This window comes from Halichoerus grypus, chromosome 8 (assembly GCF_964656455.1).
Source record: "Halichoerus grypus chromosome 8, mHalGry1.hap1.1, whole genome shotgun sequence".
NCBI lineage: Eukaryota > Metazoa > Chordata > Mammalia > Carnivora > Phocidae > Halichoerus > Halichoerus grypus.
In genome coordinates, this window is record NC_135719.1 from 59,356,775 (window position 1) to 59,372,222 (window position 15,448).

Genomic DNA, 15,448 nt, shown 5'->3' on the forward strand with positions numbered 1-15,448 from the left:
AACGAGAAAATCAAATCTAACTGTTAATGGGTGCTGAAGAGAAAACGTTGCCTTTGAAAAATGCATTTTTTAAAGTCTGATTAAACAATATATATTTATTATAGAAAAATTACCAAAGTTAAACACCCACACACATAACACATTTTTCACTGACCCTTTGGATAAATGGTTTGATGCAAAGGTATTATCATTTTGATGTATCTAATCCAATTTTTACGCTTTATCAAATGGTTTATATCCTGCTTTTTTTTACTCAATATTATCATTTTTTGCATATATTTAGCTCTTTTTCTGAATAAATTTTCTTGCTAAAACAAAAACAAATATATTGTGATTCCTGGCAGAGTTGAGGATATAATTGTGTGTTTTTACTTGACTGAATTATATCTTTAACACTCTATGAAGCCTGAACATTTAAAGTTATTTTATTTTGGTAGCGCTAACCAAAGTGAGGTTTTGTTGTTGTTGCTGTTGTTGTTGTTGTTGTTAACCTATGGACTTGGTCATCAGTTAATTATCCAAAGAAGTATTTCATGGAGAATGAAGGAGTTTTGGATTACTGATGTGTCAACCAAGGAAGCATGTTATTTTTTACAGAGTGATGTTTTGCTTAATTAAGTAGCAATGCTGTTGGAGATCCTATAGTTCCATGATTGTCCCTAAGATATCTGCAAGGTTTTGTTGCAAAAACTTCATTAAGAAGGTGCCAACCAAGAATCAGAACTCTTAGTGCCACCGAGGCATAGGCAAACTTTAGAATTGTGGCATCAGGCACTATTTCTAAGGTCATTTGTGGGTGGCACCCGAGTCTTGTTTTGCTGTTGGTCATAAAAGCAGTATTGTGGCTTACTCAGAAAAGCATTTTTAGTCATTTTTTAAAGGACCTGCCTACCCATTCTTTCTTTTAGCTCCAGAATGTGTTTCTTATAAAGCAGTTTCCCCTAAAAGCTAAAATATAAGTAGTGTCCTTTAAGAGCTTCCAGTCTACTCCAAATATCAATGCTATACACCGCTATGCGGAAAAAGGATAGCAATTACAAATTAACTTAAAAGATACTAATCTTAGGGGAAGCCATCTTATTTTGTTCCTCAAAATGTAAAGACATAGATTTATGGGTCTTCTGTCAACAATTCTTGTTTAGACAACCACAGTTACTTCTTTATCTTAAAAGTGGGAAGTACTTGGAAGCCAGTGAAATATGACTAGAATAATCGGAATCTTAAAGAAGCTGGTCTGCCCATCCTTACGCCCTTGCTTGCCGTTTGTCCACCAAGAAATTAAAGTATGACATTATTCTCCTTATTCAAAACATCCCCAATATTCACTAAATATAAGACTTCTTAGTCTCCTGCAGTTAAAAGGTAACATTTTGGTGGGGTGGGGAGATGAGCTTGGTAGGTACAATGAGTTTAGAAAAGGGAGTTCTATAAATACGTAGTATTAACTAGACTCTTCTTTTGGAATCAAATCTCAATGTTTGACAATAACGTGTTCCCAGAGTTAACATTTATGATGCTAGGAACGTATCTGCTGATGAAGTTGTAGTAGCAAAATGAGATTCCCCCTTCCTTTCAGCAGTTTATGAGAGTCTCCCTAACTTCAGATCACAGCTGATGATCACTGAGGCCTGTGACAGGGGTCCTGGTTGTTGAGATGAGGTACTGGGCTTTCCAGGGTCTTAGCTATGGAGTAACTCTGAAATGCTGAGGTGGGAGTAGCTGGGATAGAAATAGCCTGAGGATTGCAGGCAAGGAATTTGGGTGCATGAACTAAGAGCAATAACAATGATGACGATGTTAGGTAACTTTATGTCCAAGGCCTTATTATTGTCAAACAGACACTCCTTCATTTACATGCATTCCCACTATGACCACACTTTGAAACTGATGTTCAGAAAGGTTAATTCCTAGGATTTGAACTTAGGCTGTTTGGCCCCAGAGTCTGGCAGTGAGACTTTGGAGCAAGTTTCTCATTGTCCTGAGAAGTGAATAATAAGAACGGTTAATATTCACTGAGTGTGTATCAAATGCACGACACCATTCTAAGCACCTCACCTTTAGCAACTCATTAATCCTGACAGCGATCCCATATAATAGGTGCTTTTATTGGCCTTCTTTCACAGTTAGGGAGAATGAGACAGAGAGAGGTTAAGTAAATTGTCCAGATCAAGTAATTGGCTCTTTTAATAGAGTTGGTATGTGCTAAACCAGGATTTGAATCCAGGCAGTTAACCCAAGAGAATTCACTCTTAAAGACTATTTTATTACCTCTTAGAGGTATTCCCTCTCGGAGGACGAGTGCTCCTTGTGATGTGTATGGGGACTGTGATGAAAAATCAGAATTCATATGGTGAGGGGCTCTGAGGAGGTTTGCAGGTCAATAGCAGAACTGGAGAAGGAAGCCCTGGGAAGGATGGGGGCAGAGGCGACAAGGAGTGGGTGCGAGGAGTGAGGGCAGAGGGGTTGACAGTAGCCCAGAATTTTGAGCCGCAGGGCAGTGCCCCAAGCTGCGAGGGCAGACGCATGCTGCCCGCCACCAACCTGAGTAACCACCCGCCTCTCTGGAGCTTCATTCCCAGATCAAAATCCCAAGGGAGTTGGACTAGTCAGTGCTAAGGTTCCTCAAGGTCAAGAGAGTTTAAGAAGCCAGTTTACCCAAATTTTATCAACACCGTTTCTAACACCTACAAAAGTGATGGCCTGACAAGTATAAGACTCCAAAGTGCCTTCTTAATCTTAAAAAAAAAAAAAAAAGGTTTATTCAGAGAACTGACTTCATAGGAACTGTTTTCTCTCCTGCAATGCTCTCATTTTGGGAGACGATAAAGGATTACACATCTTGCTTGCGTGGTCTTGGATTCCTTTCTTTTTCTCTTCCTGTCTTGGTTTTCTTATCTCCACACCAGGAATAATAACCATGTTTACTTACTTTGTAGCTTTGTTGTGAGGATTAAATAGAGCAGTGTTTTGGCCTTTAATATTCTCTACAGATACATTATAGAATTTTTCCAATAATACATCAAAGTCCTGACCTTCAAGCCTATTTTCTGACTAGGAACTATCACTTTTGTAGACTTCTTTAATTCTAGCACCAGCAGTTGGCTTTCTTTCCAGGGTGCCTTTTATTTGTACATCAAAAGAAGTGTTTGTGTTTGTTTTTATAATCGCTTCATTATTTTGATCCCTTGTGCAGAATCTCTGTATGCAAGTCTGCCCAAACAACATCTACACTGCACTGAGGTACTAGAGAGATTCTAGACTCATTCATTAGTAAAAACATATCTTCCAGAACTCTGGTGCCCAATATTCATACTCTGCCTCAGCAACATTATAACTTCATAAATATATAATATATATTAATATAAACTATAGCTATATATTTATTTATATTAATATAATGTTTGTTTGTTTACTTATTTATTTATATGTTATGGACTCAATTTTGTATGTGCCCACTTAGAATATTTAAAATCAAATATATTAAATCTGAAAAATAGTCAACAGAAAGTAGAAAGCATATTAGTAAGACAAAATTACCAAACAAATATTAGTTGTTGCTGTTTTAATTGACAATTGGAACTCAAGGGGCCATAAAGAAATCAGGCCGCCTTAGTGGGCAGTAGAGTATGGTCACGAAGACATGGACTCTTGAGTCAGAATTATTGGACTCCAAAGCACAATGCTGTCTGTTTCACTTTGGGTAAATCAACGTCTTCACTCTCAGTTGATTCATCTGTAATCTGGAGACCATGATAGTCCCAACTTCACAGAATTATTGTGAGGATTATTTAGCTGAATGGATGGAAAACCCCTAACAGTATGTGTCATGCGCAGACAGAACATCTGCAGTAAATGTTAAATATTAACTCTCTGAAGTCTAGCTGATGACTTTGCTTCTATTTTATCAATTTTTTTTTGTCTTGAGTAAGAGATTATTTCACTTAAGTTACTTGGAATTTTTGAAAGACCAGGAAAAATATGGAAACAGTTTAGTTCATCTATGAAGTCTTGTCCCTCCATTTTAAGCCAGTGGTTGTCATTTTATATTTAGATATTTTTTCTACATAAAAGCTAACTTTTTGTTTTGGACCAGAGCCTTTCCTTTGTTATGGGCTACATGAATGAACGGAAAGAGCCTTTTTATAAGGTACTTTTCTCTGGAGCAGTCTCAGGAAGAATTACTTTGTGGCATATCCCTGATGTTCCTGTATCCAAGTTTGATGGTTCTCCTAGAGGTAAGACAATTTCTAATCTATTTATAATCATATGTCTTCTGAGAACGAGTTTGTAATTAATTCAGTATTCTTCTCATTTGTGTCACACGAGGCTACAAATAAGACAGATTTTCTCATGCACCACTATGCATTAGATGTCAACATAAAGGTAGGTATAAACATTTTGGGGGCAGAGGGAGAGAGAGAGAGAATCCCAAAAGGGCTCCACACCCAGTGCAGAGCCCAGCCTAGGGCTCGATCTCACGACCCTGAGACTATGACCTGAGCCGAAATCAAGAGTTGGACACTTAACTGACCAAGCAGTCAGGAGTTGGATGCTTAACCTACTGAGCCACCCAGGCACCCCAAACATGATGTTTATAGATCTTGTACAATAATAAAACCAATATAATTCAAATTAACATCAATTTAACAGGAATGGTGTTTTATTGAAATGAATGCTTGCAGTATGAATGTAGGATAGGCTGATATACCATACTCAATATTTTTGAATTTGTCATGCCTATATCCTGTACCTTTTTTTTTTTTAAAGATTTTATTTATTTATTTGACAGAGAGAGAGAGACAGCGAGAGAGGGAACACAAGCAGGGGGAGGGGGAGAGGGAGAAGCAGGCTTCCCGCTGAGCAGGGAGCCCGATGTGGGGCTCAATCCCAGGACCCTGGTATCATGACCTGAGCTGGAGGCAGATGCTTAACTGACTGGAGCCACCCAGACGCCCCATCCTGTACCTTTTCAACCAGTTTCTCTATTGGTATTGTTGCAGCTGCTTGGAACAACAGGAGCAGATATAAACTTGGCCACTAAAACATTTAGCATTTGCTTATTTTAGTTTTTCTTAGAATACAAAACTGAAATCATTAGAGTAAACATTATTGTGGAGAACCTTCAAAGTCCTGAGACCACATATTCCAAATTGAGGAAGACTGTCTTACTCTTTTTCCCTTTTTCCCAAATAATTAAGTCATCTCTGAATCCTTGTCTGGGGCACAGCAGAAACAAGGTACTCAATACTTGAATTTCTAAGTGCAAGTTTCCACTGTTTAGCAAAATCACTGGTATAACTTTTAGTGTGTTTGTCCCAGATGTTTTCAAAATGGTTCATAATAGTCCTAGGTTAAAAAGAAATGGATCAAAAAATAGATGTAGAACTTGGTACAGTGCATGGAAAAGTTTCTCACAAGTTCAGTTTTAAGAGTTAAAATACATACCATGCCCCTGCTGAGGCCACCTAATGGTAAACCTAGGATTTCTCACCTATGTTCCACAGCCAGCAGCAGAATTAAGTAAGCATCTAATTAATCTTCTTTATAAGTAGAACCATAGTCATCTACGACAGCACTTGATGTTTGTCTCAGGTTTGGTTTCTAGGTTTTCATAGTCACTGTGGCATGTGTACTGAAAGACCTGGGTTCTCTTTCATAGAAAGGTAGGTTGGCTTTGACTTGCCCTCTTTGCTCCTGAGTCCACGCTTCTCTCCCTTCCTGAGCCTACTTGAGGCCCAGTTCAAATGGTTGGGTGGCAAGCTATGCAAAATGATAACCAGCGTTCTTGGTACTCACAGATAATTGCCCAGGAGCAATTTTGAGATATTCATACCCTTGATATTTAAAGAATACGTTTCTTCCATTTTCCTCACATAACTAAGAGACCCCCAGTTTTCCTTCTTAATGTTGCTGAGACACATAGAGAACATATGAGATTGGACCAACACTTTACATCACTGCAAGAGTTTCTCAGTTCTTTTTAGGTGACCTAAGTCTAAAATGAATACACGAATACACACCTATTCTTCTGAGGCTCCTTGAAGGACAGAGGACCAATGAAATAGCATTTGGAATAAAGACAATGGATGACAGGAGAACTCTTCTGCAGTTAGCCAACTGTTAGGATGGCAAAAGAGCCTCTAGGTACCCCAAGGGATGGTGCCTTGAAAACATTTTCCATATCTATGATGAATTTATAAACTGAATTTTCCCTTTTTTATGTGTTTTCCTTTTAGAAATACCAATAACTGCCACATGGACCCTTCAAGATAATTTTGATAAGCATCATACCATGTCCCAAAGTATTATTGACCATGTCTCTGGGACTGGAACAGTCGGAGTCACTTCATCAGAGTATGTTCCAAGTCTTGATAAACTAATATGTGGCTGTGAAGATGGGACAATTTTCATTACACAGGCTTTGAATGCTGCCAAAGCAGGACTTCTAGAAGGCGGTTCTTTATTAAAAGGTCATTGAATTTTATTTAACCCTATTTATTTAATTTATTTAAGCTTCAACTTTAACAAGCTGTAATAAGAAGATTCCTGAAGCTTAAAGAATTTGCTGCCATTTGCTAATTAATGTGTACATATTTTAATATTAAAGTAAAAACACCTAGTTTTTTTTTTTAAAGTCAAGTGGAAGGTTATACAATGAGAAATATGTTTCTCTTCTTCCTTGATCTTCCAGCTCCCTTCAACAAAGGCAACTGCTAATAAGTTTCTTTATACCCTCCTCGAAATTTTCTATGCATAGACGAGTGCATACCAACATAGCAATATGCATTCTTCCAATAATATTACACAAATAGAGGCATAGTCTGTACACTTTACTGAAATCTCCTGAAGCATATCTTAATAAAATATTTTGGAGCACATTCTTTATGAGTTCCATTTAAATGACTAATAATAATAAAAACTTTAATTTTAAAAAATCTCCTGTTAATAGGTGTTTCATTTTTTCTAGTCTTCGGCTACTGGAGGCAATGCTGAATTTACCATCTTTGCATATATATGTGGGGATATCTATAGTATTAATTCTCAGGAGTAGAATTACTGAATCGACATTTATGAGTATTTTTAATTTTGAAAATATATCTAACAATGGTCTCCAAAGAACATACATCTATGTATATGTATGTCCACTAACAGCCTATGAAAATGCCTTTTCCCCACACATGAGCCAACTTTGTGCGCATTTAAACTTTTTAGTATTTGCCAATCAGGAGAAAATGGTATCTTCCTGTTTTAATTTTTTATTTTTTTGTTAATGAAATGTAGATATGTTCCTATACATTTTTGTGCATTGCAACAGTGAATACCTATTAAATAAATACTGTTGTGTGGTAATTTGTCTTATGTAAAGGAAGGAATATACAGGAAGCGATTGAGATTTGGGGATGTGTAGATAGATACTTGATATTTTTTAACGCATGGATACTACTAGACTGCAAGGTCCTTAAGAGTAAAAGCCAAATCTCACCTTTTAAGACACATCTTGTTACTGTTCTCAGCTTACTTTTGCTACTTATTCAATGTTACTGTTTTATGTCAGTGATTACCTAAGATAGAGGAGTAAATAGCAATGAACAGAGGACAGGTAATATACTGCTACACAGCTCAATAGCTGCTGTTAAAAGTTAGTGAAGAAGCTTAAGACCTTAGCACTTTTTATCTAGGCCAATTTTTTCTTATCCATAAAACAAGTACAAATCTACATTTGACCTGAACATTTGAATTAATATTCATCTTGCTTTGCTAAGGGAGGTAAAGTGAGGATGTGCCTCATGGAATAGAAGTAACTAATGATTCTTTAATAGACGTAACAATGATTCTTTGGGACTCTTTTTCAATTTGAGTAAAGACGGTTTGTGGTCTGTGGTCTTGTCCATTTTTTTTTTTTTTAAGTTTTAGCTAATGATGACGTAAGAAGCAGTATGGAAACTGGGCGTCAGTAGCCCTATGTTCTAGTACAGCTATGGTATACAATATCCACATTCCTACCAAGTACTAGGGCTAGGAAATGAAGGGCATTATCATATTTATTCCACACAACAGTGTTGTGTGAAGTAAGTGCTATTATTATCCCAAGTTTTTCATGTACAGTACCTGTGACTTAGAGGGGAAAAGCAACTTGTCGTGGTGACCCGTCTAGTAAGGGACATACCTAGAAGACCAAAGCTGGACTCGTGTAACAGCAAAGCTCTGCTCTCAAACATTATGCCATGCTCTTTTACACTTGGATCCAAGTCGCTTAACTTCTCTGCACCTCTGGTACTTGATCGATAAAACAAAGAGATAAAACTAGGTGATCTCTAATATTTTTTAAGGCAAAATTGTTCTGTGAAACTATGCTTTTCTTTTATAATAGACTTGGTTATGCTTATTGGGAGGGCAACAGTGAAGTCCTGAGATTAATTTTTGTAGAAGCAAAATGTGTGAATTTTTCATTCTTTTAGAACAGCCTTTGCTGTTTGATGGCACTGGAATTGGTGCTAGCTAATTTTGGTGCTGGCTGTCTTGCTAACTAAACTAACATTGGTGCTAGCTAACTTGCTAACATCCTTAAAGAATTAGCAGACTTCGAACAACCAGACTTCATCAAAAGCATGACCTAGCTTATGAGGAGGTACTTGCCTTTTGAGATGGTCCAAGGGTTGTTCATTCATTTTTTTAAGCAACTGCCTAGCTTTAATTATACGTATTTTCTTTACATTAAAATTTTATAAAAGAAAATGTTAGCACTATTTCTTGAGCAAAAAAAAATTTTTTTCACTATTTGGTGTTTGTTTTCCAGATTCCCTTCCTTACAAAGTTCTCAAAGGCCATCACCAAAGTGTTACTTCATTACTTTACCCACATGGTCTCTCTTCGAAATTAGACCAAAGTTGGCTTGTGTCTGGGGACCAGGACTCGTGTGTCATCTTGTGGAATATCTTTACTGAAGAAATTTTGCATAAATTCTTTTTGGAAGCCGGTCCAGTAACAAGTCTTTTGATGTCACCAGAGAACTTCAGAGTAAGTTAAGACAAAGAGTAAAACATAACATAAATTTATGTTACATATTAAAAACACATAAGGGCAATTAACCCGTTTTCCCACAGAAAAAAGTTCTATGTACCCATACTACAACTGGATAATTTTTATGAATTCCTTTCTAATTTTTATATGCATTATTATTATTACAACTTATGCAAATAATTTGATTCTAAAGCAAGGATTTTGTCAATTCTTGTCTTTACAAAAGCCAGTTAATTCTTACTTTTTTTTTCTTTTTTTCCCTAATTCTATATCTTAATGGAATTCTCATTTTTATTTTTTTAATTATTCTTTAATAAAAGTAATAGACAATGTAGAAGCAATTCAAATATATTGGAATCTATAAATTAGAAAATAATGTTTGCCTTGAATAATTTACTTTTATAATAATATTGATAGTTATATTTTCTTTTTCTTAAATAGGTTTTTTGTTTGCTCTCTTTCATTTGTTTAACAAATTTCTGAGCATCTGCCTTGTGCAGGACAAAAGGAAATACTTTCAAATATAATTTTCACATGTAATATAAACTTAAATTCAGCTTCCACAAAGCTGACATCTTTGTTAAAATACGAACAATCAACTTTTGAGTTTCCTGAGTTTGTCAATCAGTCGATTGACTTGTCAAAATTATTTCTCTGTAATAATAACATAAAAAAATCAGCTGCAAAGTAAACTCAGAGAAAACTTACACTGTAATTTTGTAATAAGACATAATGAAAGAAATATTTCAGTAACACAAATGATTAAACAAATCAGTGAAACCAAGTGAAGAAACTTTAAAAAAGACTTCCATATGGTGATTTGGGATACTTTGATATGTCTTTTATTGCTGAAGTTCCCTCTTCTTCTTCTTTTTTTAAATCATTTTTCTTTTACTCAAAGCTCCAGGACAGTAGTCAAAATCCTGACCTCTTTTACTTCTGCCTCAATCATAAATGACTGAACTCCAAACCAAGCCAAATAAGAAAGGAGTTTATTGAAAGGGCATAAGAGGCAATATTTTAGACATACAAAACAAAGTACTACAACAAGGACCCAGTGAAATTTGAACTTAAATTCAGGAACCAAGGTTATTTACTCTTCAAGTCCCCTACCCCAAGAGTCTGTTTTCTGTGCTTGCTCCTTAATCTTACTTCTTCCTATGACCTCTTTTAGCTTTTCAATTTCAAATGCATAGAAAAGAGAATCTATTGGCTGAGTGTGGGTCTCTAGTGTATGTCGACCTCCAGCTATAGGATCTGTGTTCGCGTGTTACGTGTTTGTTCACACTTTGTATGTGTGTACAAGTTTCCTGAAGTACGTTGGGCTCTCTGTTCTAGAGGCTGTGGGTTGTGCAGGTTCTCTAAGGGGTAGTAGTGAGGAGGCAGGGCCATCTGCCCTGTCCTACAGTCCAGGCTCCCCATACAGCACCCCTGCCATTTTGTGATTTTTCCCCCCTCAGGATTTCTGTAGGCTCCTTAGAACGAATTAGGAAAAATAACTTGCTTCCCAGCACCCCACAGAAAGAGGTCAGTAATGGGCACAAGGAGATTCTCAAGGGATCCCAACTGATGGTTTAAACACAGCAGCTGAAACTCTGGCTAGGTGCCCTAGTGAAAGTAGGAGCATCCACATAGCAAAGTGGTTAGAAAAGAAACAAAGAGGTGAAAGAGCCACTACCCAGCTAACCCTCCTCCCCTCAGCCACCCCACCCACCCCCACCACCAGCTGACCAACACAGGGCCCTCTTGGTGAGGCACAGACCTGCCCTGTAAACTCCTCCCAGATTAGCCTCACCGCACCCAGCATGGTCGGTCTTTGTCCTAAACTGTGTTCAAGGTAACCACATGCTGACTTTTTAAAAAGTATCTTAAGAATCTTTGTCCTGTGAGCCTATTTTTGGTCCTTGTATCTTTGAAGCTGTGCATTCAGTTGGAACTATCTAGTGCTTACCTCTTTTAGATTGTGTCTACACTGAGTTTCCTGTTTGGATTAGAATCTGAATAGTTCTGGGAACAGCACCAAATCACATTCTGAGGCTCTAAGTGGAAAATATCAGCTCACGATACCCTTGGGCCTAAGCTTGTGTCTACAAATAGCTTCTTTTTGTGGCAACAAATTAGTTCTGGGGTTTATTTTATTCTGCATTATTTCCAATGTCTGCCTCACTGCCTGAATTTGCTGCGTGATGGTCAAGTCCTTCATTTATCTTATAAGTAGATTTGGCTTGGAATTCTCCTTTTTCACTTGTGTCTCTTGACCTTCGTAATAAGTTGTTGAATTTAAAATCTACTTGGTGTTTAAAGCTCCTCTTTACAGTGTTATGTGAAGAGGTCCTGTAGAAAGCAGAAATGTCATTTTGTAAATGGTGTTTAAACAAAATATTTTTATGTTACGAGGAGAAAAAATCAGATTTAATTTTAAGGAAAGCGTTTGATGATTTACTTACAAATAATGCTGGGTTTTTTTTTTTTTTTTTGGTTTTTGGGTTTTTTTCCCCACAGCTAAGAAGCGATCAGGTAATTTGCTGTGTGTGCAGTGACCATTCCGTGGCTCTCCTTCACCTTGAGGGGAAGAGGTGCCTCCTGCATGCCCGGAAGCACCTTTTCCCTGTGAGGATGATAAAATGGCACCCGGTTGAGAATTTTTTAATTGTTGGATGTGCAGATGACTCCGCTTACATCTGGGAAATTGAAACAGGTAAATTGGAATTTTACCCCTTTCATTCTTTATATGTTTATGCATCAAAGCATTTGGCTAGGTGGAGAGTTCCAGAGAATATGTGGTGACCACCTTACCTGCTCTAACCTTTGGTTAGGCTGCATTTCATGGCTTTGGTTGAAGGCGTGTGTGGAAAATAAAACACAATGGCCTAAGTCAGAGCTTGACCAACTGATGATTAGCTGACAGAGCAGTGCGCAGGAATGAGCCGGATATTTCTGGAAGCTATAAATAAAAACATAAGTTATCTCACTTTAATTATTAACAAGAGAGAAATTTAGTGTCCTACCAGTCTCAAATTATCATTAAATTCTGCCTTCTTCAGCATACTCACCATCTCAGCAACATTTTGAGCTAATTGATGATCAGTAATAGTGGAATATAATTAATTACAAAACTCCAAAAAGTCGAGTCAGGGAAACTGAAAATTGAGTGGCTCAATTGAACTTTTGATGTGGTAGCGTAGAGAATGTACAGTGTGAACATTAAAGTTTTCAAAAAAGTTTTACTCTATAACTTAAGATTGAGAGTAACACATTTCAGGCAGATGCTGGGAACTTATCAAATACGGCAAGGTAATTAATGAATGGGAGTCAGGGGAGCGCTCCTGAGAGTACATTTTACTGAAACCATTGCATGATTTTTATTGATTAATCAGTGGTGGTTTTATGTTGGGTGTTATTAACAGGCTGGATGGTTTATAATATTATAGTTTAGAGTCATACTTCACCAAAATAATTGCTATTTTCTTTACATTTGACTTTCATGTGTTAATGATGATGACTAATGTACTGGTGTATGGGTGCAATATAATTCTGCCTTACATTTGTGCCTTGCTTTACAGCTTTGATGGCCTTCCATGTTCATTTCCCATTAGATTATCACAACTTCTAGGGTGGTGGAAGAGACTTTATTCCCCATTTTATTGATGAGGAATTTGTTAACTCTGATTTGTAGAGGCACAAAATTACATTGCTAATAAGCAGCAAACCAATATGAGGGCCCCATCTTTCTTTGCACAATGTGCACAAAATTAGGAGAGTTTTACAATTCTTTGGTAATCTATCAACCTGAGTGACAATTGAGTATAATGGATAAAATGAGCTCTAAAGCCTGGGCTTGCTTCCAGGACCTGCTAACAAAGGTTGGCCTCAGGCAAGCAATTTGGCTCCATTGCATGTCAATCTCTTCATCTATGAAATGGAAGTAATGATACCGCCTTCCTGTCAGGATTAAATTAACTAATACTGACCATGCTTGTAAACAGTGCCTGTAGGTGCTATGCCCTTAGTAATAGTTAACTATTATTAATGTGATCAAAGAAGGAAGCAAAATTTTGGCTTCTGCTTGTGGAATCTAAGTCTCTAAAACACATAAATATGTGCAATTGCATTGCTTTCAGTTGTGAAATTGTGAAGACTTGCTAATCAAATGTATTTTTTTCTAGAAAATAGAATCTAGCGAGAATAAAGAAATAGCTGGGCATTGACAAATGTTTACAGTTCCATTGCTCCATCAGGATACCTCTCAGCCTATGCAACTTTTTACTTATGTATTTTTTGATGGGGTGGGCAGTAAAAGAGGAAGCCAAACCACTAGTACTTTTTTTTTTAAGATTTTATTTATTTGAGAGAGAGCGCGCGCATAAACGGTGGGGAGGGGCAGAGGGAGAGGGAGAAGGAGACTCCCCACTGAGCAGGGAGCCTGACATGGGGCTCTATCCCAGGACCGTGAGATCATGACCTGAGCCAAAGGCAGACACTTAGTCAATCAGGAGCCCCAACCACTAGTACTTCTTGAAACTGTATTTATTCCCACATTTTCTTTTAATTTTATCATTTATTTTTATACTCCCCAATCCATAACCAAATATTGCAGAACATTTGAAAAATATAGAGAAAAATAAAGAAAAATAAATAATCCTGTCCCGCTTCCTAAAGATAACTGCTATTAATATTTTGATCTACTTTCTGTCAGAAATCTTTCTATGTCAATAAATAGATGCCAAAATTGTGTTTCAGTCATGGTCCTGGCAGAAAATTGAATTTAACCCAGGTGGGCCAAATGAAGAGACTAATGAAAGGGCTATTTATAAGGGTGTGGATAGGACTTAGGGAACTGAGAAGGAATGGATAGTGAGGCCTCCATCGCCCAGACTGGCAGTATCAGGAAGCTCTCACCACTTGCCTAGGGCTGAAGCAACAAGAGGATATAAATAGTGTTAGTGGCCCCGTGTGAGAGTGGAAACCGTGGAGGAATGGTCACTCCCTGAAGTCATGGCAGAGAAACCGCTCCTCCCAGAGATGCAGGACTGAGACAAAGAGTTGGAAGAAATTATTTTCTCTGTCCTTCTGCAATCACCTTCCTTAGTTTGATCCAAGTGGAAGTCAGAGAGGAAGGACATTTCAGTTCTAGGCACTAGCCAAGGGCCGGAGCAGACGCAGAAGAGCAGGGAAAGGGTGGAGTGGTTGGTCAAATGGACAATAATTGGCATCGTGGCCATGATGGACACATCATACTTTAGCTCAGGAATCTTCTGTAATTGGTTATGCACATTTTTTCCTATAAAAAGGTTTGTTTTAGAATTTCCATATCAAATAATGTGTACACATTTAGTGCCAAATGTAAAATACTTACTTCACATGAGGCCGTGAGGCTGTTTATCTCATGGTTATCTACACTAATACTTTATAAACAACCTTAACCTTAACTCAACTAAGATGGAACTTATAATGGTGAAAATATTACTAATAATTATGGGAATTCCTTCAGATTTGTGTTGTGCCCTTTCAGTTTTTCAAAACATTGTCCCATTAGCAATTTCATTTGAACCCCCCCCAACACTGTGCCCATGGCTGACACCCTGACTTTGCTCACCATTCACCATGCTTATCCTTTTTGGATAAATTTATGCCATACCTTTTAGTCTGTGTCTATTACTGGCTTTGTTTCGGGTTGCCTTTAACCTCTGCAATCCCAGTTTCGTTTAGAATTGAATGAACTACTTTTTCTTTCTCAAGCTGGATTTCATGTGGCTAAGATTCTTCCATCTCATTTACTGTGCTAGATTTCTGTTTCATCCTCTTCCTGTAGAAGTGGGAAAATCCAGATCAAGAAGCTTTTCCATTTATAGTTTCATACAGTTAGAGGAAAAATACCAACTAAGACCAAAACAATTAGGCAGAAAAGAGGCTATGAGGCTATAGAATGTGCTTGTTCACTGACGTGCCTGGCACATGGATCAATAAATGAATGAATGAATTAACACAAATTTTCTTGGATCTCAGTAGATTGAATACAAATGAGCTCACCTTAACATTGGCCCATGTAGTGGCTTTTAGATCATGGCTGGCCAACTGCAGGTAGATCCTCAGCTTTCTCCTCCAAGTCTCCCTTAGGGTTTCTGGAGTTCACGGGGCCTGTCTCATCTCCTCAGGTATAAGTCTGTGTATTTTCTACTCCAGGTAATTTTTCCGGGGTTTTTCCTGTTAGCTTTGCTAGAAGGTTCAAACTTCGTTTCATATGTGAACAGACCTACTCCCTGCTCCATTTCTCCAGTACTCTGACTCCTCTAAATACCTGAAGGAGGGATAAATTGACACTAAGGCATCTTTCAGCACTAGAGCAATCCCAAAGCTCATAGAGAGAAAATAGGAGGTGTCAGTGGGATAGGGATTTGCGGGAAAGGGGCCTAGAAAGAAAAGGTGG

The 15,448-nt window shown here is 37.6% G+C and overlaps 1 protein-coding gene across 1 annotated transcript in view; it reads left to right on the forward strand.

The window, feature by feature from the left end:
* WDR72 (WD repeat domain 72) overlaps nucleotides 1–15,448 on the forward strand; it is a 190,708-nt gene that overhangs the window by 15,251 nt on the left and 160,009 nt on the right. Inside the window, exons 9-12 of the mRNA XM_078078999.1 lie at nucleotides 4,094–4,235; nucleotides 6,237–6,470; nucleotides 8,798–9,018; nucleotides 11,524–11,719. Of these exons, the coding sequence (XP_077935125.1) occupies nucleotides 4,094–4,235; nucleotides 6,237–6,470; nucleotides 8,798–9,018; nucleotides 11,524–11,719 (793 nt within the window). The remainder of the gene's footprint in view (nucleotides 1–4,093; nucleotides 4,236–6,236; nucleotides 6,471–8,797; nucleotides 9,019–11,523; nucleotides 11,720–15,448) is intronic.